We start from the raw sequence: 27,948 nt of genomic DNA, 5'->3' as shown, positions 1-27,948 counted from the left end.
AGGAAAGCAAGTACTTCCACACACAGCATTGCTGTCTAATTAATGTTTAATATGAAAACACATTCAAAATAAAGTCTCTGAAAATAAAGAACTGTCAAAACAAAAAGAGCTGTGCGACGTAAGAACTTTCTTTTTTTTTTTTTACTTTGGTTATTACACATTTAACCCTTTGATTCCTAGCGTTGTTCACAACCAACTGCAATTCAACACACCCCTGTAAGTAAAATTCCTACAGACTTCAAACTGCCCAGTTTATTATTTAAACCAGGATATAAATACAGTATTCATTTTGAACAACTCACATTAAAACAAACATTAGAAATAAATAAAACCTATTCAGAGCTGCAGGTGTCTATCTTACCATGCAAATGCTGAACAGTTAAACTGGGTGGTATTGACGTAGCAGATTCAAAGGGAAAATAGCTTAACAGAAAGATGAGCTATGAAGAAATGCAAATTACTACTGAATACAAGATCAATACATGTATATTAAACATCTGGTGATTTTACAAGTGAAGGTTTTTTTTTTTTTTTTTGTTCATTTACATTTGTTCAGTCTTGGTCAATTCCTGTGCATCTTCTTTATGTGCATCCTTGTACTGTCCCATCTTTGTAGTTTTACTTTGTAATGGGAAATATCCCAATCCATCTTCTGATTTACTAGCTTGAAAGATATGTTCCGGTCTTCTCTTCCATGTAGTTCTTCTGAATAAACACCAGGGGGCACATAAGGCCAAGACTGTCACATAGAGCAGCTGACATCAGGTTACCACATTGCCCAATAAGGACTAAATGCCATTTGCCATTGGGGTCTATGTGATCACATCAGCAGCAGCAGCTCAGAACACAAACTGATTAGAGTTCTAAATTATGTCTTAAAATCATACCTGAATTTAACAAATCTTGAAGAGAAATGGTGTATATATAAGCTGTATGCAAAGTTTTGTCAGGGGAAAGATGTGATACGACTGAGTTTAAGACCCCCCTTGAATGAGATGCAAGTCACCTGAAGAGAGTACCACCACATTGTGATGAGCCAGCTTTAACAAAAACTCCAACAACTAGTACTCAGCACAACTGTGCACAAGGAATTTGTATTAGTAGTGTGGTCTTTACTATACCTGTGTGTGTGAATACCACCGTCAGAAATTCTGTAAATTACTGTATACTAGTGTAACAAACCATTAGCACAGGGGGGAGGGTAAAATGATAAAGCAGCAAGTTTACCCATTCTTGTCACGGCAGATTATGTTTAAGTGGAGGGTGAGTAATTTTTTCAAGGGGACCTGGTAAAAGGACCATCAGACCTAAGCCACAGAGGAGCATCAGTATAACTTTCATTAATTTCAGTCTTCCTACCAGCAAAAATGAGGCTGAGGTATTTCAAAAACAACACGATAAGAGTGCATAAAATGTGCTGAAGTAGTTTTAAGCATGTGTCCAGTCAAGATGCCAAGCCACACTCTCTCGCACACACACACTTAAAAAAATAACACTTAAATTTATCAATTTTTGACTCCTGCCAACACTGACTGACCACCATCACCTAACTGCATTAAACAATAAATTTAAAATAAAACAATTAAACAATATCATTAATATGCAAGGAACGAAATCTTCAGATCCTTTGAATGTGCTTTCTATTCTTTACTTATGAGTTCTGTAGCTTCAATATCGATTTTTATTCAATTCCTCTACAGCTGAGGATTGTTAACGGCCCAGACCATTGCCTGATATTCCTCATTGCAGGAAATTCATGCAATACTTTGACCTTTAACCCTTTGCGGTCCTATGTCGGACCATGTCCGACATTACAATTTTCCCTTTCCGGTCCGAAGTCATCTTTAGTCGTTTTTTTCTCTGGAAAAAGCAGAGAAAACCTTTCAATGGCCGAATGAGACCAATAGGAGCCGAGAGAAGACGAAAAAAGGGGCGAATCTGAGCAACACATAGTCCCTTCACCACAGACCTAACACTGACATAAAGAAACAAGACAGCTGCTTCCGCATCCAGCGCTCAAAGTATCAGACATTTGCCAAGCTTTTTGAGATGTTAGTAATAAAATAATGACTTGGATCGCATTATTGAGGAATTTGGTAATAAAACTAGTGGTCAGGAGATGATTTATCAGTATGCACGACTATTTAGAGGTATGTGATAAATACAGCAAACAAGGGGTAGGGCCGGGCTGGGAATGCAATACTGAGTGTCCCGTTGATATGCAGTGCCTTTTAAACCTGTTTCTTTGAACAAAATGACTTTTAAACAACGCATGTGAAAATAAACTGGACCTGACGCGCCTGACAGGCGCTGAATAAATGGACCGCAAAGGGTTAAGCTATGTTGTTCAATGTAGAATATAGTGTAGGTAGAGCCAACCGAGCTCAAGTATCAAAACGTCGACTATCATGTGACAAAGTGAAGGCACTAAAGCATTCAACAGCAGATTTAAAATTTGTTAAAACAGGGAATGATAAAAATCAATACTGGAGCAACAGAACTTATGTAAAGTCGTTTGAAGCAATTAAGTCGGGTGAGAATTGATCTGAAACTGAAAAGGAAGTACTAGACAAAAAATGTTAATAACAATTAGTTTTTTTTTTTTAAAATCATACAAAATCTTTCATCCAGCTATTCCCTGACTAAGCCTCGCATATCAATAAAATACCAAGGGGAAGTAAACAAACTCTTATTACTCAAGGAAATTCAGTATTTAAACAGCTAAGGCAATCAAGCTTACAGCAGCAGACTAACCGCTCCTTGTGTCAAGCCAGCTTCCAGGTTTGTTTTCTGGCCGATAAAAAGCGCACCGTGCATAAAGAAAGGCAGAATCCTCTTGCTGGTTGCTAATGCGCTACACTGTTGAGACTGTTGGCTGAGCCGCTTGAGCCGTTCTCCGTTTTTTGGAAGCATTTCACTGCACTGGGGACCTGGAGTCCTGTAAACAATGTCAGCCCTCCACACCAGACCTGCAAGAAACACACACCCAATTACTACTGGGAATGTAAAAGGGGGCCTGCAAGGACATCCACAGGTCCAGCCATCATTCAGTATGACTAGTTACAGAAGTGCATGCAATTCTAGCAGTAAAAAACATATACATTGTACCTATACATGCCCTTGCAGTTAGGTGCTCCCCTCTCACTCAAAGATGTCTGACAAACAGTGAACAATTGATAACTGAGTGAGATCCTCAAGCAGCCCCACTCCATATTGGGTTAATACACCACCAGAAAGCGATGTACCTAACCCCTGGTCTCTTTCAAACCAGGTCCCAGCATCAAAAGCAGGATCACTTCCACAGAGTCACCCAGACTGGCATAATTAATGTTGCAAGAGTGGTACAACAATATAAAACAGGAGTGCCTTTTATATTATGCTATTCTGATCTCAGTCTGCACCTTCAACAAATGTTCAGCATGAACTCCAAAAGCCACTCCTTTTACAAAACCATATGATAATATAATAATATATCTAAAATAGCTAAAATCATTACACAGTTGTAACATGTAAACGCAAGCGTCCACATGCTACTCCAAGATCCTAGGACTGAAATCTCACTATGAACTGTGTGCTGGTGTTTCATTGAGGCTTCTAAATAAACAATAAGCAATGAACAAGATTTGTTTCCACTATTTGTTTCTGGTTTTAGCTACAAATGGGTGCCCCAGGGTTTAGAAACTGAAGGGTAAATAGATACTTGCCATGAAAGCCGGAAGAATTGGCTGGGTGAACTTTGTTTTGAATGTGTGCAGCAACTGTTTGGTGTCTGCATTGTAAAATAAAAGCTGACCTAAAGAAAAAAATGAAACAAAAAGTACAGGTTATAGAAAACGTTATATTACACCATGTAACAATTATTATTATAAATACAGTAAATACAGTATAATCGTAAATCTCAAAAAACTACTCACTTCTAAATCTTTTGTAGTCATTTTTGTATTACTTTAGTATAAATACATGTTAATTTGGATTCGTATGTTTTTTTCTGACTTTATGTGAACGAAAAGACACAAAAGCACCCTTTTTCTCATTGGAAATAGTGATATTTCAAAATATCACTGTCCTGGTCACAAAAGCAAAGTTTGTGGGGAATAATAGCCATTTTCTATACTTTTGAGGCATAAGCAATTAGGAAATAACACTTACTACCAGGAACAAAAATTGTGTTATCATACAAAACACAAAAAAACTCCCCCTCAATCCCTAGTCAGAAAAAAACAAAAAAACATTTACACTGTTCTTTAAGGCAGCACTTGAAGGTACACAAGTTTAACAAGCACTACAATACATTTAATATTAACTTTGCGAGAATCTAAATATGGTAAAATTGCAAAATGTGAATTTTTGAATCCAGACGATAAAACAGACTAATGCTGCTGGTTTTAAACAATTTTTGTTTCAAAAGTTTGCATGGCACGAGGTAATTAGGAATGGTGTTGAGAAATATTGTTGTGCTGTTTAACAATTCAAAGTAACTTTGGAGTAAGCCTGTTAATGTATAAGGTTAAAAAAAAAAAAAACAACCATCAAATATACTTTAAATCCTATCATCTGGCTGGTAATATGCATTATGTGTCTAATCTGATCTCAGGGTTTTTTTTTTTATATATATATCTTTTTATGGCTTCACATTATGTCATCAGAAGCCCCTTGATTGTATTATTGACTTTGCAATATAAACCAAGCCAGGTTTATATGGTAAAGTAATCTATGTCCACCTATTTGTCAACTAAGTTGTTGTACCTGGCAATGAAAATGCAGGTAACCACAGCACACAAAATTGAAACTCATAACAAATGTCTCTGTACTGTAAAATGGTTCCCCCAAGTCACATAACCTTAATAGCTCATCTTATTGAATAAAATAAATCACATTGGCATACAGTCACAGTATGTGGAATAATGTCCTGCAACAAATCAATTAAATTGGAAGAATGGTTATAAAAAAAAGCAGATTTAAATAAATAAATAAATAAAAATCCCTAGATTTTGTCCTTGTCCAACCAAGCATGAATTTACTTAAAGCAGAAGAGCACTACCTCCATCAAAATCACAGTAGACACCTATCCTGTCAGGGACTGGCATATCCAGGGTCTTGGCTTTGTTGTTGTGCTTGGCTGCGAAGGTGGCCTGCAGCCAGTTATTGACATGGATGCACCAGCTTGTGCTCGTCTTGCCCAGCTGGTCAAATTTCCCCAGGTTTCTGAAGGCCACACCCAGGCTGTAAGATTTGCAGTCCTTTTGGGCCTTCACTTCCCAGTAATGCTGCCCATTGTCAATGCATGTGTCACCTGAAAACTCAAAGGCAATATGGCTTCAGTTCGCTCAATACAGACAAAGGAAATTCATTCTTCATCGCTCTTTCATTTCTTGGCTTTCATAAGCTGTATCACTTGTAACAAGCACAAAGGATATGTGTTTTACATGACCTCAAAAAACACGGTGGTTAAAGTGACAAATCATGGATGATGAAACCTTACTTGTAGTCTCAAGAGATGTGGAATATTGTACTGTAGGTACACTAGCCACATTGTCATAACCTCCTTTGTGCCCAGCAGGAGAAGCTATGCACCTCAAATTCCTTTAGAGTGCCAACAGTTTATTTGTGTCTACAACACACAACACACTGACCTTGGAACAGCAAATAAGCAATTTATTATGTCAACAAGAGCAATGTTGTTCTAGCTTTAAAAGTGTACTGCCAGGAATCAAAACTTCCACCAGGCCTTTACAGTAGATATGCTCCGATCTGCTGTTTACAACATCCTTATGAGAATGGATGCTGCAATTGAACAGCATATGGACTGAAATGTTGTGAAGAAAAACATGTGGCAACTCTTAATTACTAAATTTTAGTGGCATGATACATTTAATACATTTTCTCCATCATTGCAGTTTAGTCATGATCACATCCAACACATGCGAGTGTGGCTTCATGTGTCCCTGGCACCTCACAGGTCTGTTGAAACAGACTTCCTTTTAAATGTTTTCCAATGCCTACCCAGCACTGTGTACGACTCCCCTGTAAAACGGTCTCTGCTTCCTCTCACTGACGGTGGCCTTGAGGAGACGGACGTCCGTTTGGGAGATGGAGTGCCACTTCTAGAAACATCAGAAGAAAAGTTCAGCATGAACTGCTGGACAAATATATTAATTAAAAACTGAAGGGTGACATAGTATGAACAGGGCAACAGCTAGCGTTAAACTGCAGTCCTTGAGTCAAAAGTATCCAATGCATTGTGTAACGGATACTTGATATTGGTATTAGCTTGAGGTTTTATGCTTTTAATTGTTGTAACTAGATTTGGGTTTGATACATTTCCAGGTTTGGTATTGCTATACATATATAAACACATGGACAGGCCTCTATTATAAAGAATGCAACAGGATGCAAAAGGTGGATCAATGTAGAATTATTGTGATCCAATTCTGTATGGATGAAGTAGTTCCGGAATGTCAGCTGTACTGATGTTGTGGGTGTGGTGAACTCTCTTTCCAGGACCCATTTGTTGCATGCCTCACATTGGCAAGGAACAGCTGGGTGGTAAATGGTACTGCATGGAATGGAATGGAATGGAACAGTCAGCACTCATGTATTCAACTCAGTTACCTATTAACCATATACTTATATGTCATAAAGGCAGAGAAAGCAACTGCAAAAGTGCATGCCTTCATAATTTAGTCTTGTAACTATCACCTTAACATGAAACAGTCAGCAACAGATATCCGATTATAGGCTGTACATGTACACGTCCCTACCTTTAAAATTGAGGAATATTCTAATCAGTTTGTATAAAACAGATGTTCCTCTAGTTACGTACCTATGGTTCTAGTAAACACCGGAAGTCAAATGAAACACTGAGACAGATTTACTACAAAGTTTGCACTACTAATTCTAGGTAACTGTGTTTTTTATAAGTAGGACCGATTGGTATTGGTTACTTGTATGATTTAAAATCACCCCTTATGCACCTGGTTGCTTACTGAGGCCTGTAGCCAGCAGATTCCCTGCAGGCCTAAGTTACAAGCTGTGCCGGTCAATGACGTGACAGATTTGACATGCAGGCGCTTTTAAGCTAAAGACCCAATTTATCTGTCAAGGAGTCAGCAGTCTGTAAAGAGCACCAAGACAGTATGTATATGAAAAGTGCAAATTCACAAGAAAATGTTGTATTATACTGCACTTCATTTTAACAGTGGTGTTAGCAGTTGCTTATAATGTTGCCAATTAACGCTGATTACGCTATGTACCATATACTGTCACATTAATTCTGCTATGTTTGAGTCATGCTGTGTTGTAACACATATTCAAGGCATTCCAAGCAGAGTATACTGACAACAAATAAACAACTAAATAAAACATTTTTACTCACCACCAACAAAAACATTTTATGCAAGCATGAAAAAAGAAATATGCAATTAAAAGTTAATAACAGCAACTTTACCCCAAACTTTGCTGTTAATTTATTGACTTTTTTGTTGCCATTTCTTTTGTAAGAAAGAAAAAGGAAAGGAGGAAAACTAAATTAATAGGAGGGAAGCTAAGTTATTTGTAATACATATGGCCATTTATAGATGTTGCTGCTGTATTTTGCCACACACACACTATATAATAATAAAAGGTTTAAACAACTATACATTTAGCATATGGATTTGAGTAGACATGGAATTTTAGCCAAACAAATCCGAATTCTCCAAGTGCTTTCCAACATGTCTTCTTTAGTATACTACATGCCATCTATAAATGACCACATCGTATACCATTTTTTCACTGTAGATCAAACCTTTTTAACCAGCCATTTTAAGCTTTTTGTATTTTTAAAGACATTAATTCACAGAAGTCTCAATTTATGTATTTTAAAAATGTACTCATGTTTCTCTGAAACAGGTTTTCAGAATGTGTCAGGAAACAATTATTTTACTAAGCTTTCACTTAAAGCAGCTACACCAAATGCTGCTACCCTGGAAATAAAACTCTGCACGTATCACAGGCTGGGTAAAACTGAGTTTTAAAGTGTGTTAAAGTTTGTTGCTATTGTTACAAGCTACAGTTCACAGCAACTTGCAAATGTGGTCAGCTAAGCTAAATCCTACAGCTTGAGTCACAGGATCACCTTGAAGTGTTCTTCAGAATGGTAATATGGCCGCTGTCAGTGAACACAATACAAAACAAAAAAATAAGCAATGGATTAACAAGCATTTTAATGGTCTAGCACTTCATTACATTGCCCAAAAAGTCATATGCACTGCCGCTGATGCCTTGTAAATAATAACAACAACAACAATAATAATAATAATCTTTATTTTTACATAGCACCTTTCATAGTGTACCACCATCACAAAGCGCTTTACAAGATACGAGACTAGGGTGTGTGAACTATGCATCAGCTGCAGAGCCACTTACAATAACATCTCACCCGAAAGACGGAGCACAGTAGGATATGATGATGTGGATGTCTTTTATAACCACCTATGACATTACTGTATCCCTGTAGCTGAAACTATCTTAAAGTTCAATTTTAGTATAAAATTAAAAGTGCATTTCACAGCCTGACTCAGACTTGTAGAAGAGATTTTTGTTTTGAGTTTTCTCAAAATAACATTCGTTACTGGCCTGGCTAATCGGTAGAATCCTATCAGAATAGTTAGTGAGCCAAGCTTAAAAACTGTAAATTCAGGCTATTTGCTATCACACAATTAATAGATTAAAAGGAAACAGAACAACTTTTTTTTTTTTTTTTTTTTTTTTTTAGGATGTGTTCTTGTCGGTCTATACAAAAACAAAAATGTGAGTGACTGGACCAGGGGTAGGCAACTTATCGGTACACAGAGACGCATTTCTGTGGTAAGTTAGTGTCCATGGCAGTGAATACGTTCAAAACACATATGCACCAATTTGTATAGAACTTCTGTTTTGTTTGTCTGTGTTTTTTTTTTTTTTTTCACTCAACATGGTACTGACCCCTGCACTGGACTACCATGTCTACTTTATTGTGGAGCGCCCCTGAATCTAACTGTCAGACTCCTTTTTGCAATTTAGTGATGAAAGCAGTACAAAAGAAATGGTTAGATGTCCACAACTTAAATGAAACAAAAGAGTAATGCATATCAATACAGAAAGAAACATTTGATGCACAAACAAAGTGATCCTGGCAACTTCCACTTTTTCTCCCAATACAAGTGACTAGCCACTTTACCTCCTGTAAAGAAGAGGTAGATAACTCCATGTGAATAAAGGACGATGCCTCATGTTCCACGAACAATGCACTTAATTAGACCAAATTAGACAAAACTTTTCTTTGAGAGACAGCTTCAAATGTACAGGTCAGGTTCAGACAGGATAACCCATAACTGAACTTCAAGTAAAGTTGTTGACAGACTTTATATTTTATTTTAACCTTAAAATCTACATGCACAAGTTTAATTTGTGATGCCTATTTCAATTATATCAGTGCTGTCCTGGCTGCCCATGGAAGACATACAGACTGACAGTGTTATAGCAGGTATTTAAAAATGTTTTCGTCCAAGACTATTTGGCAGTAAGGGTGTCTCAACACTGCCTGTTAATTGGCACTTTATGAAAAAGAGATAGCAGTTTCAGCTTTGTACCCATCTGATTCTTGGTCTCCTTTTGAAGACCAGTAGCTAGTTGACTAAAACACCTCGCGCTAATTCCACCTTAGTGTTCCCCTTAAGTATTTTTTTCAGTTTATGGATGTATTCAGAAAGCATCTTAACACATTTAAGTCAATATACTAGTGTGGCCCGGCAGCCTCCTAGCTCAGGCTAATGGCAGGGACAGAGCCTTAGATACAGAAAACTGCAAGTTTAAAATGTGCCAATGTGCTCTTTAATAATCAATTAAACAAAAATAACACAGACATAACCCTTAACCCTTTGCAGTCCTATGTTGGACACTGTCCGACATCAAAAAGATGTAAAGCACAGGTCTCTAGTAGTTTTTTCTCTGGAAAAAGCAGAGAAAACCTTTCAATGGCCGACAGGAGCCGAATGAAGCTGCAAAAAAAAAAAGGGTGTATCTGATAGACCCATGCACCACATAGATAACATGGACATAAACTGTATCCAGCGCTCAAAGAACATCACAGACATTTGCAGAGCTTTTTGAGATGTTATATTAATAAAATAATGACTTGAATCGCATTATTGAGGAGTTTGATAAAACAAGTGATCTGGAGAGGATTTATCAGTATGCACGTCTATAGAGGTATATGAAAAATACAGCGAACAAGGGGTGGGGCTTGACTGGAGATATAGTATTGAGTGTCCTTTTGCGATTCAATGCCTTTTAAACCTGTTTTACTCTGAAAAAAAACACACTTTAAATCAGCGCATGTAAAATAAACAGTGCATGTAAAATAAACAGCGCATGTGAAAATAAATTGGACCCTACGCGTCTGACAAGCGTTGAATAAATGGACCGCCAAGGGTTAAACAAAACACATTAACAAAATAAACAGCACAAGGGCCAAAACAAAAGGTTTTATGAATACAGAATGGAACAGCACAGCACGGTAACATACAACACAAACCTCCACCTCTATCACCAGTATTAATCCAAAAACTCTCTAATACCACTTGTGCACACTTATTTTATACACACGTGGCCTAATTAATCATTTAATTACTTGTTGGTTCTAGCCACACTCCCACATGTTTTCACAGGGAGAAATGTAACCCTCTCCCAGCGAAACCAATATTCCCCACACAAACACACTCACCTGCACTGGCACGGCTTTAACCCTGCCACACCTAGATAAAGGAAAACTGATCTTTATACTTAAACTTAACACTTGCAGTGTTTTATGCAACTGCCTCCTGGCTTTTTGGGGTGGCATCTTTGTTGCAGCCTAGCAATATCAAAATGTAAACTGGTTAAGTGATTGCCAGCAAGTTTCTGTGCTGTGCATTGTGTTTTTATAACCCAACCACTAGATTCAAGGTACCACTTTAAAAACAATAATCCTCACCTGCCCTTGCTCTCCTTGCCCTTGGTTTTGCTATCTTGCCCTTTGCCCCCTGCAGAATCCCACTCCACACAGCCATCTTCTACTTTCAGGTTCTGGTGTGACGACGTCGAATCAAAACTAAAGTTAAAGGCTGTTCAAGGTCAGGACAAAAAGACATAGCACTGTTACTCACCAACATAATTAGTTTTAATGATTGTTTTTTTTTTTGTCAGTTAAATACATCAGCGGCCCTTTAATAACAACCTGATACCGTGGACAAGGGTAACGACTCCTGAGGACATTCCCATATTCAATTTCCAAAAGAGCACAGGGCTTGTTTGGTTTTATAATATACATTTTAAGAAGACTTCACCCACCTCTAGTTTCGAGTGTAATTGGATTGGAGTAATCCCCTGCAGCTGCTTTGTTACAAGCTCTCACTCTGAAGTTCATGTATTTGGAGTCAAACTTTAAACCTGAAAGACCAATTGTACATTTCACTGAAGACTATATCATTGAAAAGGATGCAAACATTATATAGACTATTTACCTTGATTGGCTCAGTACATTTAATTGAGGAAGTGTTTTCAGATTTAATAGTTTTGATTCGTGGAAGTCATGGTGCTTGATTTTTAATGTTTAAATTATTTTGAATGTGCTAGCCTTCTCTCTAACTAAAACAGCAGCTCACTACAGTAAGAAACACACATTTCAACCAAAACAAAGCACATCTACAGCCAGCTATGATGACTGCTTGTGATGTAAACGGTGTGTGTCGTGGAACACTCTGGAATGGGTGTATGTTTACTGGTCAATAAGGATACACAGGAGGATCTACACAGCAAAGCTCATATTACCTGTCAACGAATATTCAGTGGCCTTGATGTTATCAACAACCTCCCAGCAGCGCTCATCTTTTATCCTGGGAAGCCCATCATAGTTGGTCTTCCTGTATTCCAGTACGTAGTATTCAATCTTAGAGTCCTCTGGCATTCTCCACACTACTGTTACCGAGTTGTCAGCAACCAGACAGTCTGAAACTTCTACTTCTGGAGCGCTTGGAACTAAAAAATAAATTTGATACAGGTTCATTTAAGCAATCATTATCAAATTCAATTCAATTTCCTTCACCCTGTGACCGTCCATAAGTCTTTGCAGCTTAGCCAAAGGACTTGGTGAAGATCATTAGGTGACTCAGCATTTTCAGTCCTGAGAACACATTGCAGGGTACAAAAAAATGACTCCCAGGCAATTGATTAACTCCCTTCACTTATAAAAAAATTTAAAACCAATCTCTTTATATTATTATTATTATTACTACTATTATTATTATTATTAATAATACTAATAATAATAATAATACAGCTATTTATTATGCTAATAAATTCATAAAATTATTAGATTTTCTCTTGCATTTTGCATAGCTTATTGTAAAACTTCACTTAAACGTCTCTGGCGTTTATTTACAATATTTGCCAGCAGACCCTGTGCGTACTGGAGACCAGCGTTTACATTAGATCACTAGCATCACGTTTCACGCGGTCATTTAGAAGCCGCTAACACGTTGTGTGTTAGTGGGAACTAAGTAACAGTTTTGTTTTGACAAAATTACATTGCATCGTACACCCTCAAGTATAAAGCAAAAGTATTATTACAGCCTTTTTATATGCACTGGTTAACAAGGATAAGGTAGCCTATGCAATGTTGGAACATGAACAAGCAGAAATGCAAATTTGTATTTAAAAATGGATTTAGATCTACCATTGTTTCATAATAATAATAATAATAATAATAATGTTAAATCCACTAAAAGACAGGCATGTACATATCAGAACACAGGCACGTAGGCTATGCTTACAGCACAAGAAGAAGAAGAAGAAGAATACAGAAAGAACTGAAACAGGGTTGGCAGTTTGACTGGCTGGTTTTGAGGGAGGGTGTTGTTTGGATCCAGCTGATGACAGAATTGTGGACCAATCATGTCTTCCCTGTTGATTTGCTGTCCAGTAGCTGCGAACTGAGCCTTTATTATGGTGTCCTGTCACAGACCTATGATTTCACTTGTCTTTAGACCAGCGTCAGAAAGTATGTTTAAATAGCTTTTTATGTTATCAGATGAGTTGTAGATTAGAATGTCTTTATGTGCGGATTGATTAAAAATGAATTCACAGTTAAGCACTTCAACTTTCCAGCGGGCATCTATGCAAAATAGAAGCCAGCTAGATCTGGAAGCTGTTTGGCTGTTCACACTCAATCGTTTTCTAATACCTGATAAAACACAACTAACAGTAGCCTAGCTAAAACCCTTCCGGCTTGGAAATGCTGGAAACAGATATTCAAAAATAACAAATGTTTAAATGGCGAAAATATAAATGGATTAGCGATTTCATTATGACAAAAAGATAGCACTGCATAGATAAACAGCATCTAAATGTATATTCCTGCCCCTATAAAACTCCATCACCTTTTCACCCTCAGGAATGAGAATGTCAGGTTTTGCTGCCTGACACAAGATATACTAGGTATTGTAAATATTAAGATAAACCTTGTTTTGTTGCACTTTAAAGTATAAAAAATTCAAACTGCTGGGCAGTATCCTGACCCATAAAAATGTCAGATCCAGTGGCAGATGTCTCAATTACCATGACAATGTACCACCTCTCATAATTAGCATGTGGCCTGCAAGTCTCTGAGAAACAAACAGCGACGCCTGGGAGCATCACAGCTGAAGCAAACACTAGCCTTCAGGGACATAAGATGGACCACACTAACATTTAAGCTTTCCACATGGGTCTCAAAACAGCTGCATTAATTAGAAATTACAGACCAACAAAGGACACTGCTAAATTGGAACACGTTGTGGTCCTACACAGGTCTACTACTACTGCTTTGGACAAGAGACAAAACCAATTTTTTTTTTGGTTGGATGAAATGTACCAAGCACTCTAACTGACTTAAAATGAAGGCCTAAAGTTATGAATGAAAACAACGTGGCTGTGAAAGTTATGTATTTGGACAAATGATAGATATATATATATATATATATATATATATATATATATATATATATATATATATATATACATACATACATACACACATACATATATATATACATACACACACACACACACACACACACACACACACACACACAGTCAAATTACTTAATGTGTTCTCTGATGAGGTGCCAGCAGAGTCAAGGGACAACACCAGATTGAAAAGAACATTTAAGCACCACTCACAGGATACTCAACATTTGCAAGGATGACCATTTAAAAACTAGAATATGTAAAAATGAAATACATGAAATTGCACTTCACTGGTTTGTTGGAGAAGATTCAGCCTACCCTAATTTGATTCTAACTAAGCAAGAATTGTTCAAATTGGACACTACAAAACAATGTTAATATACAGTATTTAAAACAAGCCTTATCCAGGTGGAAATACGTTTCTTCAAACATTTACCAAAAAAATACTTAAATTTCCTTTCATTAAGAAAACTAGAACACCTTTCTTCGAGTGCATTAGTTGAGTAAAAGGGTCTTTTCAGAGAGTAAGCACTCATGATTTATATGTCACCAGAAACCCTTGATAGAATTACAGCATCATTATGCACTTGGGTATACATTAGTAACCATTATTATTATTATTATTATTATTATTATTATTATTAAACTACTAGCAAAACTGGACTTCAACATTCAATACCAACAATTACCTTAAAAATACTCAGTGAAGGGTGTTGACAACAATGACTTAACACATCTCTGCTGATGTACAGCATTAGAGAGGTATAATGTACAAGTGATTGGCATGTCTTGAACAGATGGCTGATGCTAAAATCCACTCCTCTAATGACCCAGCCACTCATGCCCTCCCTCCCTTTACCAATAATAGTCTGTGCAGACCCCGTTAAACTGAGTGACTTCAGATGACTGTTCAGCACTACAGTCCATTTACTGAATCTGCACAGCTCCTTTCTAAATCTAGAAGTGCAGGCAGAATTTAATCAGTCCATTAGACATGTCACCCCAGGCCACTGCTGACTGTAAAATAAAGATTGATTGATTGACTGATTGATTATCTTCCAAAACAACAATGACCCAAAGCATATGGGTAAGTCAACTCTGGCGTTCTTGAAGAAAATGAAGATATAAGTTCTGGAATGGCCTTAGCAATCACCAGATCTCAATCCAATAGAAATGGTTTGGACTGATCTGATGAAAGCTGTAGCCAAGCATTTTGGAATCCAATCTCTCTGAGCTGAAGAAAATATGCAAGATCGAATGGGCCCAGATTTCAGCAACAAGATGTAACATATTGGTTAAGAATTATCATAAACATCTGAAAGCTATAATCAAAATAAAAGGAGGCCACACAAAATACTAAAGCAGGGGTTCCAATACTTTTGTCATGAATGAAGACTTTAAAATAAATAAGTTTGATAATGATTATTTGTTAAAAATTACTAGAAATTGTGTATTTTGCTTTTTGTGGTTGAAGTTTATTTTATGCTTGACTAACTTGTTACCCTGAATAAGCGTAGGGTGTCAATACTTTAGTCTGCACCATGCGAATCTGGTCTGTTTTGTGTATTTTTACACTGCACTAAAATCCAGTGAAGTTACATGTATATGTACCGTTACAGGTTCTTGATGCGATTAGCAGCTTGATTTAATTTAAAAAATAAATAAATAACTAAAGCTCATCGTGAACTAGACAGGATTTATTGATTGACACTTGACAGCACCCAATAACTGGGCTCTACTCACTGACTGGTAGATATGAACACCCAGGGTGGGTTTAGTATGACCTACAGATCTCAACTGGTAGCACCGTTAGGCAAGTCAAATTAGACCTAGGATTTTAAAATGAGTGTCCAAAATAAATCAAAAAGTGCCAAAAGCATTACTGCAGCATTACTTCACATTTATATTTTTTAGCCTCTGAATATATTTCCCAGCTACAGACCCTCTTTGCCTGGACTAAGGCTAGCCGAGCACTGTCTGTCAATTCCAACTCTACGGATGCAGAGAAAGCTGTGTCTAAATATGGACAGATATTTAAACCGTAGAGACAGGGAATGAAGTAAAAAAAAAAAAAAAAAAAAACTGCTGCACGATGCTCCATGCTCACATTCAATCCCTGGCTTAAGTAAAGAGTGTAACTTGTTAATGCTCAGCATTTCAGAATAGTTTTTGAGATACTGATGCATATAAATGATGCTTAAAACCAGAACCGTTTTTTAAAATAACAATAACAGAAACGCAACAATCTTAGAGCGATCCTCTGGACTTCAGTTTCATTTTCTTTCAGCGTTTTTACTTTGTCAGTCACATGTTTTTGTTAACTTCAGGGCTTTAAATGTTTATATTTTACGATTTTTAATTACATGGTTATACTTTGTTACACCACTGTGAAATTTAAGATTTACTTTGCTGAAACCTTGAAATTTAAGATTTAAAATGTTATGAACATGAAATCTATGAAAATGGACCGTAAATTTGGTAGGGCCCTATTTATCATCTTCATTGTTCTAATATTTAATTTCGCCCTTGTTTTGTTCTCATGCCCATATTTTTAAATTTTAAATCAGTAAAATGTTCCTTGAAAAGATCTTCACGGCAAACTGTGGGGACATGAGGTGGGTAAGCATAACTGTGTTGTATGTAACACCACAAAATGAGGGACCACGCGAGATGCAAGTCTGATGGATTTGTTAACAAAAACACACATGTCCTGTAGAAATCCCCATCTATTAGCAGGAATTGGTCTTTAAAAAATATGTCACTTAGAATTTCCGGAAGAACAAGCCAAATGGATTGCGGTTATTCCTGCAGAGCTCCTGAATACAATGTGCCTAAGGGCTTCTTCTGGCTCACAATGTGCAAATTTATTGTTGGAACATTATGCACTGTGACATTTGCTGTAATAGTGCTAAATAAACCAACATAAAATGCTTTCTGCATGATTACACCTGTAACCGGGATTAAAATAAAAAAACATTTAAAAAGAACATTAAAACAGAAAAAAAAAGCGGAATAAAAATTGACATGTTTTCCTTTTGCAACACAAAAGCCAAAATGCGCTGCCTAAGAAGGAGGGGGAAAAAAAAAAACTGGCAATGAACGTATGCTGCTGAAAAGAACAAACAACAGACACAAATCTTGAAAATATAAAGAAACAGTAGGCTTGTGCTTTGTCTGGCTCAAAGAAAAGGGTGTTGCCGCAGTGAATCCAGAAACAAATACAAAGTAAGGCACCCTGAAAAAAACGTTAAGCTTTAGTTCCGATTAGTTTTTTTTTTAATGCTGAAGTCTGCTTTTTGGCTTGTAAATACATACACATGACATGTTGTAGTTCTAAGCACGGCAATAGTTATGATACCATACTTGATACAAGAATGTTGCTGAAACAAAAAGGTAACTTTGCTTAAAAGCAAAGTGCAGGTAAATATTCATACAAAGGGATTCAGAGACTCCAAGCCTTTTCATACATTTTCTTTGAAGTCTTTTACCTTTGTCTGGTATTAGCATATGCAATTATAAAAGAGGTTCCTCTTACCTGGCAGGAACTTGAGGGACTGAATCATTTGCCTTTCCCGAGAGAAATCGACCATCAGATGAGTCATACAGTCAGTGGCCTTCGGCTTCATCGTCAAGCGAAACGCTGGAGCCATTGTCACCCTGCAACCAAAAGTGTATCTTTAGCATACAGAGCGCGCTTCTGGCAGGCTTTCCTTAAGCTGATGTTTATTTTTGCTTATTTAAAAAGGTCACCAGTCAGCCAAATGTTATTTCAAAATGTATTAATTATGCACGTACTTATTTTATGGCTGTGCACACGACATTTGGTGGGTTAGCGGCATTAGTAACTGAAGTATTTATCCACAAAGCAGTAGCAGCACAAGCAGTGGGGTGGACAATTTCCACATTCCCCCGCAAACACGCCTCAAGTCTGTACAAGAGAGACCTATCTAATGGGCACGGCTGCAGTCCAATCACCAAATCTACAGATGTAAACACTTGCATCTCTTTGAGACTGCCTATAAAATATGCCTCATATGTTGTTGAGTTGTGTGGTAGTTTCATGATGTGGTCTGTTGAGGTTTAAATTGAAAACACCAAACTCATTTCCCTTCTGTCCTTCAGGAGGTGAAACGGTAGAGCATTAGCCCAGTGTATCACTTGTCCCCTCATTATTATCATTTGAATTATGTAAATGTAGCTTACAGTGCATAATGCATGGGAAATACAGGTAGAAAGAGTGTCGCCCATGTACATCATGACCTATGAAAGAAGACATTTACCCACATTGATCTAATGAACTTGAAAGTGTTTTTTTTCTTCTTTTTAAAATTTTAGTCGTTTACGTTTATTATTTTTTTCATATGTCCAATTATTTATTTATTTTTATTTATTTATTTTAAGTTCAGCTCACCGCTACCACCCCTGCGCTGACTCGGGTGGGCGAAGACTAACACACACGCCATCCTCCGACTCATGTGCCGTCAGCACAACTGTTTTCTTTTCACACTGCGGACTCACCACGCAGCCAGCCAAGAGCTACAGCGTTGGAGGACAACGCAGCTCTCTGACAGCTTACAGGCAAGCCCACAGGTGCTCGGCCAGACTACAGGGGTCGTTGGTGCGTGGTAAGCCGAGGACACCCTGGCCAACCTAAACCCCCACCCCTACCCTCCGGTAACGCTCTGCGAATTGTGCACCACCCACTGGGAGCTCCCATCCATGGTCGGCTGTGGAATAGCCTGGACTCGAACCGGCAACGCCCAGGCTATAGGGCACATCCTGCATTCCATGCACAGAATTTTAATGGCTGCGCCACTCGGGAACTGACATTGTTTTTTAAAACAAATTTAAAAGGCTGCATTTTGAAGAAAATACAAAAGGTAAATATAAATAAAACTGGTAAAAACAGAAAAATGTCAAAAAACACACCACAAACTAAAAACAAACAAACAAACCAAAAAAGGGCTTGAACTAAAAGGTACACAAAGTTACCAAAGAACATTATCTCAAAAACATGCAAGCCAGAGCTTGGCATGGCTGTAGACTAAAAGCCAAGGAATTCTGGTTTCAACTAGACTGGCCCATTCACTTTCTGTTTGACTAAGTCGCTTCACCTATTTGGGTCTTAATTTAGACCCGCGTAGTAGTAAAAGCTAGTGATAAAGTCACTTGGAGACTAAACAGCAATAGTGAATAAGTCGCATAGCCTAGGGACACTGAAAAAAAACAACTACAGTTGCATCTACGTGGGTTGGAATATGCATTTTAGAATGGCTGTCGGTGTCAATGCTAATGCTATACATTTAATAAAACATATTGTGTAACCCAAACTGAAACTGAATTAAGATTTTTTTTTTTGTAAATAAACAGTTGTGGGGGGGGGTTTAAAACACATCTGTACATAACATTTTGGGTTCAGTAAATTACTGCACATATTGTAGAGCTTTTCAACACATCTCACCAAACAAGGTCCAGAATCCATAACGAAAGTGCATCACATAACACCGCCTGTTACACTCTTCCTCCTTTAACCCCTGCAACCGACTGCAGCCAATGAGATCCGATCCATGGCACCAATGTAACAGGGTGGCAGCTGGCCGTGAATCAGTGCCCACGCACAGCGCAAGCAAGCATCTTCATCACTAAGCAAAGGTCCAAGCCTATCTGCTTTAGTGCTTCTAGAGCTTTTCAACAGGGGTCAGAATCCATACTGGCAGTGTATCACACAAGATACAACACTGCCCGTTACACCTGGTTTGTATGTTTAACAAGCTATATATACATAATTTCTGTGCTCTTTGACTAATTCATTTTGCTGTTTAGCCCCTAGGTGACTTTATAATCACACTGAAGAAGCAATATTCCACTGAAATGTACATTCTTTGCCATCCTGAATGAACTGAAAATAAGGTGCGTTGGTAAAGGAATACAATCATTTTCAAAGCAAAATAACAGGCAAACCCCTGGAAAAAAAGTGAAGAATACCATACCTCTCCTTGATCTGTATAGCAGCCTTTGTGGAACAGGTGAAGGAAAGAGAAGAGAAGGTTGGTTAGTGGAGCCATGCAAGTCAGAATGGAGGGAATCATGCAGATTGGGTCAAATACTGGATCAACATTGCTGGGTCTGTTGAAATCACATTATTAATGTCCCATGGAAATGTTGCTCATCAGTATCAAACAAATGACAAGCCCAAAATGTTTTGGCGGGTTGTCTAACGTAGTACACAGAAGTCTGAGTATCAGTAAGACATGGGCCTGCCTGTAGTCCGATATTGACCTCTTATCCAATGTAATAAAGATTACATTTTCGAGATTCTAGATTCCTTCCTAGAGGAAGGAAGAGCCACAAGAAGAAGCAAGTGCACAGTTTTCAACCCTATTGGGGTCAGAAATGGGGTCAAACTTTTCACTTTGATTGGAGTCGAATTTAAATTAAAATGTATACAAGGGCAAAACCAAATCAGTTCAAGGTTTATGTGGCTAAGAGCCAGGTTAAATCTAACATTTTCGCACTGCAGTAGGGAACAAGGTAAGTCATTCACCTGCTTTTTCACTTGACATTCACAGATTTCCTACGGTATGATTTTTAAAGGAGAGCAGGTCATTATGAATACTGTGCAGTGGACACACAAGTATATGAAGGACATTAGCACATACGTTTTATAGAATTTGACCACTAGATTCTATATATTGTGTTTTGCTTTTTGTAAAAAAATCTGTATTTAACCAGAAGTAAGATAGGTTGGCCCTTTATTTAAAAAAAAGTCTTTATAGACTAGGTTCTTGAACATACTTGAGAAAACAATTAATCCCCTTGTATTCTACACAACAGCTGCATTTCCTCAAAAATAAATGTATGTGTAATTATCTCAGCGTAATAAAATATACAGTACTGCAGATACATTACATAATATATATATGATGAGCTTCAATGTATATTGACTACATTTAAGCCTAAAGTGAAGCTTATTTTTTTACTTGTTAGAACACATGCATACCTGATTTATTGCACCTACCGCAGCAATTACGGTAGCTTTTCAGATAACCTTATACTACATATTTGCAATGTTAGCATACAAGATGAAGCAAGCAGCATAGCAAGACCATCTAAAAGAAAGAGTGAGATCACACCCTTTGGTCTGGAGGGGATGAACACATTTAGTACAACAAATTATCTTCAAGGTTTTGAGGTTAAAATAACCATATGATAAAAAGTGATTAGCTGAGCAACTGTTAAACTTTCAAGAGAATGGGTCCCACTCTGAAGAAAGTACAAAAGCAAAATCATTTTTAATAAAGGAATACAGTTACTTTATAATTGTATGAATCTAACAAGCAACTACTTAGAATAATAACTGAACTGCTCCTTCCAAGAACAAAGTTGTTTCTTGCTAGTGGTATACCGTTACAGTGGTTTTATTTATTTACTATTTGCCTTTGAACTTGATTCAAAATTGGGCCCTCTGGGACAGATTAATCAAGGACTTCACTTTAAAATACAATTTGCACAATTTTGGGGGAAAAAGAAAAAAGGAATTCTACACAGCAGGTAACACAAGGACGTAGTTCTCTTACTTTTGAGGTTTACAGTTGATACTTTATACTGTGCAATACCTTAATGATCTAGAACAGTAGCAGATACAAATACTGCTCCCTTAAAACATTTATACCTGCTCTATAGCAGGCCCTTTTTTGTGATATTTAAGGGGGACAGTGGGATTAACTCAGAGTTAAAGTATTGGATCCAGTAGTTACAGAATTCAAAAAAGGTTGCTGTAATTTTATGGAAGCAAAGGTTTTCCTTTCTCCTTCACTTCCTGTTATACGACAATACAGGATTCCAAACAACAACAGACATTATAAAGTACTTTTTATGGCATTTCAGTCTGTAATAAAATGTATTCAGTTTAAATATTATACATCTAATTAAAAGTTAGTTTCCACTGTGCTTCAATGCAGACGTGCAAGGCCAAGGTGTGTCTTATTACCTGTAGCACAGGAAGTGGAGTTAGACTGTTGTGAAAGGATAAAAACAGTTTACCCCAGTCAAATAAAAAATAAAGCTGACCATTAAACTTTCATTTGTATTTATTTACCCCTGTTCTTTTCTTTTCTTTTTTTTTGCTCCCAAGTATTAGAAAATGTCTAGTTTAAAACTGCACAGCAGCAACTTCCCACAACAGCTCAGGAGAACTGAAGTTACTCAGTCCCTGCAGATTTTGCCTCCCAAACCCGCAGGAGATCCAGACAATACCATTCTCCCTTGGAATCTCTAGTGAAAAACAGCAGCTTTGCACAGCCAGGAAACAAAACTGCGCTCTGGTGCCTGTATTACTCACACTCTGAAAAAAGAAGTATGACAAATAAATGTGTAATTGAACTGTAATTGATCAATAAGGTACATTTACATTGTAATGGCAATGAATTATAAATTACACAATTACAATTGTAATTGACTGCAGGTCTGCTTCAGACCCCACTTAAATGCTAGATTAAATTCGAACAGCAAAATCACACTAGCGGTATTGTATAACTCAAATGTGACGAGCTTTGCCACAGAAAATGATCCCTGCCCTCAGAAACCGGCAGCAGACTCTGTTGCTCCCATATTAATACACAGCCTGTCTCTACCTTTGTGAATCCCTCAGGGTCTTTGATGTCCAGTGCATTGTTGGCAAACTCCAGTAACTCTTCTGAGCTTTCCAAGGCCCCAATGCTCTGGGTGTGTTGGTTCTAGACAAAGATACAAGGACATTAGCTTGGCTACTCCTTTTCAGTTGTTGCAATGTTATGTTCCCTGGGGCTTAAGAGTATAGTCATGATTCACAGTCTTTTTGGGATTGTTTTCCTTTTCTATTACGGTTTGGCAAGAGACACGTGGTGATCAACCAAAAAATTATACTGATATCGGGGAGAACAGTCCCACTGGCTGCAGTGCAAACTCCCTCGACCCAGTCAATTTGGAACCGACTGGTCAGCAACCAACAGTGTGTGTCTCTCATTTGGAAACGGCAATGGATGAGGAGGTCACTGCTGAAGCATTTGGTGCGACTCATCGAGGGAATAGAAGTTGCTCGCCAGACATCCAGTGCGAGTAGGGTTTGAAGCACCAGTCATTAAGCAATGTGGGGAAGACAGGGGCACAGATGAAAAAGGCACCCTTTTCCAACAACTTGTATGCCAACACCATGGCTTTTTGCTACTATGAGAAACCAATTTCACTTGTGTAGCTCTTTCGTACAACAGACTGTAACCATGAAACACTGCATCTAGAGGATTTAAGAAATACCATGTGTTTGATGCAGTATTTCTTACATCCACTAAAGGCATTTATTTTTTATTTTTATAAATTTCATAAATGGAAGTGATATTTTGAGGTTATATAGGTGAATGGGGCTTTACTTGCATTCCATCACATACAACCACCATAAAGATTGTGAGCGACTCCATTAAAGAGGAAAGAAAAGGCTAGAAAGCAGGACTATGCTAATATAACTCCACAGCATGCAGGGCATGCAAACTGGTGCTTGATCACTGCTTGGCACAGAAGTAGGTGATTGGATGCTCTCTACTAAGCAATAAGAAAATGAGATGGCCTAAAAAATTGTACAGTCCGCACTAGAAAACTATCATATTTATAATTTTATGTCTATTATTTAAGCATTGGATCTGCACAAGAAGCCATTTTCTATCAAATTCTGACTGTAACAAGAAATGCACTTCACACAAACTAGCAAGCATGCAGAACTGGGCACAGTGGCACAGTAGCACAGTGAGCACTACTGGCTCAAGTATCTCCGGCCATCCAGGAAGGAACCCCTCATCATAACTCCAACAGCCTATTTTCTGGAAGCTTGCCATGTCTCTGTGCAGAGACATGGTGTGCTGGCTCAGTTCTTTTTTAGTATTAATTAAAATACAAGAAAACACAAAACAATGTGGTCCCTCAGTCACCCAATTCTTGAGTAACAAATAATAACAATCTGATGGTGTTATTTAATATTGAACCAGTAATGATCAAATTAACTAAAACCGATTTATATTTTATAAGCAATTTTTCTTACCACATTCTCATGTATTTAATAACTGCCGACAGTGACCTCTTAAAGGTAATTATGAGTATCAGCACACCCCTGATGGACAGCTTGTCTAAACCAATTAAAACAAAGACATATTCACTGTAATAAGACTCAAGATGCAACAAAGATTTATATTCAAGATATTTATGTTACTAATACATTTACAACAGTTTTATTTATTTTAAACAAAAAATGTAACAAATTACATTTCAGTGTTAAGAAAATGATATGTTGGACCTATTGTGTTATTTCTGCACTACTAATACATGCTGTTCATTGACTGAAGCTGTTGGTTGGACTAGGTTCTTGGTGGGGACTGGTCTTTTTACACATCCAGCAATACAATCTGGTTCAAACCGAATGAGTCTGGCACTCGGCTCTACTCCTAGCAACCAGCCCCCCATCACTAAGCCATCACCCAGTCAGGCATAATTGTCAGTGACTGATCTCTGATGACTCAGTGAGCATGGAGACAAAATTACACTCTCCTTCCAGGGCAGAGGTTGCATGGTGGGGATGCCTGAAATACATCTGCCTGGAGTGTGTCCAGTCTGTTTATAAACAGTGCTGTTTTGGTTAGATACCGGTGCTTGTCAGGCAAAACTATTAAAATACTGTTACTGTCTAACTGACTTCATGGTTGGCCAGTGCTGCCTGTCGGTTTAATAAAATCTTTAAATCTCAGAACTGTTAGGCCAGACTATACATGTATTTAATTTACTAAGTTACCCGTTTGAAATATCTCACACTGTGGCAGATTACCTGAATGATGCTTTGAATGTTTTCAATCACAAGACACTTTTCTCCCACAAAACTCCTGCCAGGTTACCATGCCATTATAGACAATACAAGGTTTCAGTTGACAATAACTCCACAGCAGGTGTGTCTGGGCTTTGTCTTGACCTTTGTCGAGATTTGCAGCAACTTTTCTCAACAATAAGTGCAGAAAGGGTTTGAAGTGTTTAATATATTAGCATAAATCAGTACATGAGTTAGCTAAACAACTTCAAAATCACCACATGTTCATTGATCTATGTCAGTAAAATGTTACCTGGAGTTCCTGAGTTTTTCGGGCCTGCTCCAGTTTTATTTTGTTTGTCATGCTCGCTTTCATCTCGTCTAGGACAGAGTAAAGACTATCAAATTCCTCGTCTAGGTCCAATATAACTTTCGAAGAATTTTCCTGTGGAAAATAGTAGTATTAGTGCTTAACCAAGTTTTAATTTTTGAAATTATAATAATTAAAGAGTTTGGTATTATTCCAAAAGTGACCTTCTGAACATAAATTCAGCTAATCTGGTTTTGACTTGTCAGTACAGTACCAAAGAAATTCTAAGAACGTGCTCATATGTGTTGTATTGAACAGTGCATGTTATAATCTAGCTGGTACCACTGTAAAATAAGAAAGGACGTATTACCTGCACGCCTCTTAGCAAGTGGCTCAGTGTATCAATGAAACTATGGAGTTCCTCATTTTTGCTGGAGAGCGTTGCAATTATCCGATGTAGGGCCTCCTATAAAACAGCAGATTAGAATTAGAGGTCATGTTACATAACAATGGTATTGCAACAGGTAATAAAGGTTGACTTAACTTTCCAGTTCCATCTTGTAAATACGCCTTTCCATTACACCTCTTATTTTAAAGCTGTTTGGATCCACATTAAGTCACAGCCCCAATACTGCCTCCAAACTGGGTTGCCATCTGATTCCAATGAGCTCATAGGACTAAAGTATTTTTTGCTTCTGTCACTGCATAGTGTCTTATTGCCCCAAAAAGGTCCCAATCTTACTATATCAGTGTAGTGCATTAAGCTCAGGTAATCTTAGTTTTCATATTGATTACTGTACATTATTCCACTCAGTTAACCCTGTCCTTCAATGTATAACAGGTGGGCTACCATATTACAGAAAATAAGCAACCGTGATACTTCTAAAATGTCATAAATCATGTAATTAAATATTGCAGCATTTGAAAATCCTAGTATTATTAATAAAGGCCGCCCTCTAAGCGCTGCAGTGATTTTGATCAATTTAAAATAAACGCAGCAGCGCCAAATTTAAGTATTAGGGTAATTAAAATCCAGGAAACTTCAAAGGAGTAGGCCTTTGAAGTTTTTACTACTTTCATTATGTATGTCTAGTCTTTCTGGTGCAGTAGCTATATACTGCCCTTTAACCTTAATCCATGGGCTAAAGTCCTCCTATGAAGCAGTTCTTTTCTATTTGAATACGCTCACAAGCTAACTTAACAGTTTATCTTCACACCCAGAGACAAAAGTCAACAAATTAGTTTACAACTAGCGCATGACTTTAAAAGCAGGCCTGTTCAAAGGAATGCACCCTACCTAGTAAGAAACAAGTAAGCATGTCACTTTTGCCTTGAGTGCTGTTAAAAAGCACTACTACTGAAAGTGGGAGCTTCAGAGAATCTGACAGCCACTGACAAACACTAAAGCTACTGTATACTTTGGGGTTTTAGATAGTTACTGTGTTTTGAGAGGAAAAAAAGGGAGAGTCATTTTATGAGCGAGTCATTTTAGTGAGCAATTATTTCTTTGGCTGAGAGTCAACTGCAGAAGACATTTTAATACTGTGATAGAAGGTGACATTCTGTCAGACTGAGATGCATTATGTGGGGTTCCTGTATGTTAATCTATATGTAAATAAACTGCGTGTCAATCCCAACCTTCCAGTCTCTGTCTCCTGTCGAACACACATTCACGTTAGTCCCCTGTTACACACACACACACACACACACACACACACACACACACCCTCAACTGACTTCTGAATTCGTTAACGATTTTGATGTCCCGTGTACCAAAACCGCTCAATAATTTACGGTCGGTCCTGGGTGTGATTTCGTGACATATGAACGGTGTGTGGTGTCAGTGTGAGACAAAAGTCTGCTTTATGTTCCCATCTCAGAAAATACTCGGTGTAAAATCCGTAAAAAAAACGTAATCTATATGAGTCAAATAACAACACTGCGTGTTCAATCCCATAGGTTGCAAGTTAACTGTAAGGCCTGCTACGTATATTTTGTGTCCCGTTATCCCGGGATGTAGACAATTTGTTTGTTGTTGTATTTGACGTTGATTAAAACGTTCGGTTGGAAGTGTTTGTGATGTGGGCGGTGTTCTCATGTTGGTGAAACTTTTGTGTCGTATGACAGAAGATTTACACACACACACACACACACACACACACACACCAGAGGTTTGACTTATTTAAGACTTAGCCAGCACGATTGCTAAAACTACAGGCACATGGTTTTCCAACATATCGGCCAGGGGCGGATTTATTAAATCCAGGGCCCTGGGCACAAACCATGCCACCCGTCACCCACCCGTTCACGAAGCCCCTTTGCCTCCTTGTGTAACTTTTCCACATATTAGGCATTTTTTTTTATTATGTATCAGGTTTTTAGTGTGTGTTTAATTTTATGGGGAAATCCAAAATTGGTTATTTTTAAAATGGAAATCAGGAAAAATGCAAAATAGTAACACAGATTTCATAGGGCCCTACATCTGCTAAACAACAACACACACACCACTATTTGCCCTTAATGCAATAATCACAAACACTCACTCACACAGAGTACGTAACCACTTGAAAACACAGCATACTGTCTGTCTACACACCAACCCAGAGTCTGCAAAAAGCAGCGATATCACCCAAATGTGATGACGGTGCACTGTTAGCTACAAAACGACAAGAGCATGTTTTCAATGCCAACATTTAATTTCATAACACACGTCATGGTAACGAAGCATGTTAACAGGGTTTGCTCAACTCCATGGTTGTTTTTTCACCATCACCCGGTGTATCCTCGGACTCTGTCTGTCTGTCATTCACTGTCA

At 37.8% G+C, this 27,948-nt stretch overlaps 1 protein-coding gene across 4 annotated transcripts in view; it reads right to left on the bottom strand.

Annotated features, from left to right (window-relative positions):
* Positions 1-28: 28 nt before the first annotated feature.
* The window catches only part of LOC121314551 (FSD1-like protein), a 33,212-nt gene continuing 5,292 nt past the window's right edge, over positions 29-27,948 (bottom strand). Inside the window, exons 2-15 of one of the 4 annotated variants that reach the window (XR_005950116.1) lie at positions 25,504-25,599; positions 25,137-25,268; positions 22,638-22,739; positions 19,995-20,017; positions 17,540-17,661; positions 11,830-12,036; positions 11,350-11,448; positions 10,994-11,123; positions 8,117-8,149; positions 6,004-6,104; positions 5,042-5,293; positions 3,705-3,793; positions 2,741-2,969; positions 29-705 (exon numbers count right to left, since the gene is read on the bottom strand). Coding sequence is in view for 1 of the 4 variants with exons in the window: in XM_041247950.1 (XP_041103884.1) it covers positions 2,847-2,969; positions 3,705-3,793; positions 5,042-5,293; positions 6,004-6,104; positions 8,117-8,149; positions 10,994-11,123; positions 11,350-11,448; positions 11,830-12,036; positions 17,540-17,661; positions 19,995-20,017; positions 22,638-22,739; positions 25,137-25,268; positions 25,504-25,599 (1,509 nt within the window). In the remaining 3 variants the exon portion in view is untranslated. The remainder of the gene's footprint in view (positions 706-2,740; positions 2,970-3,704; positions 3,794-5,041; positions 5,294-6,003; positions 6,105-8,116; positions 8,150-10,993; positions 11,124-11,349; positions 11,449-11,829; positions 12,037-17,539; positions 17,662-19,994; positions 20,018-22,637; positions 22,740-25,136; positions 25,269-25,503; positions 25,600-27,948) is intronic. The other 3 variants (XM_041247950.1, XR_005950117.1, XR_005950118.1) reach the window with 3 other exon arrangements.

This window comes from Polyodon spathula, chromosome 1 (genome assembly GCF_017654505.1).
Source record: "Polyodon spathula isolate WHYD16114869_AA chromosome 1, ASM1765450v1, whole genome shotgun sequence".
In the NCBI taxonomy this organism is placed as follows: Eukaryota; Metazoa; Chordata; class Actinopteri; order Acipenseriformes; family Polyodontidae; genus Polyodon; species Polyodon spathula.
The sequence above is the reverse complement of the archived record's forward strand: the minus strand, read 5'-3'. Positions and strand labels throughout refer to the sequence as shown.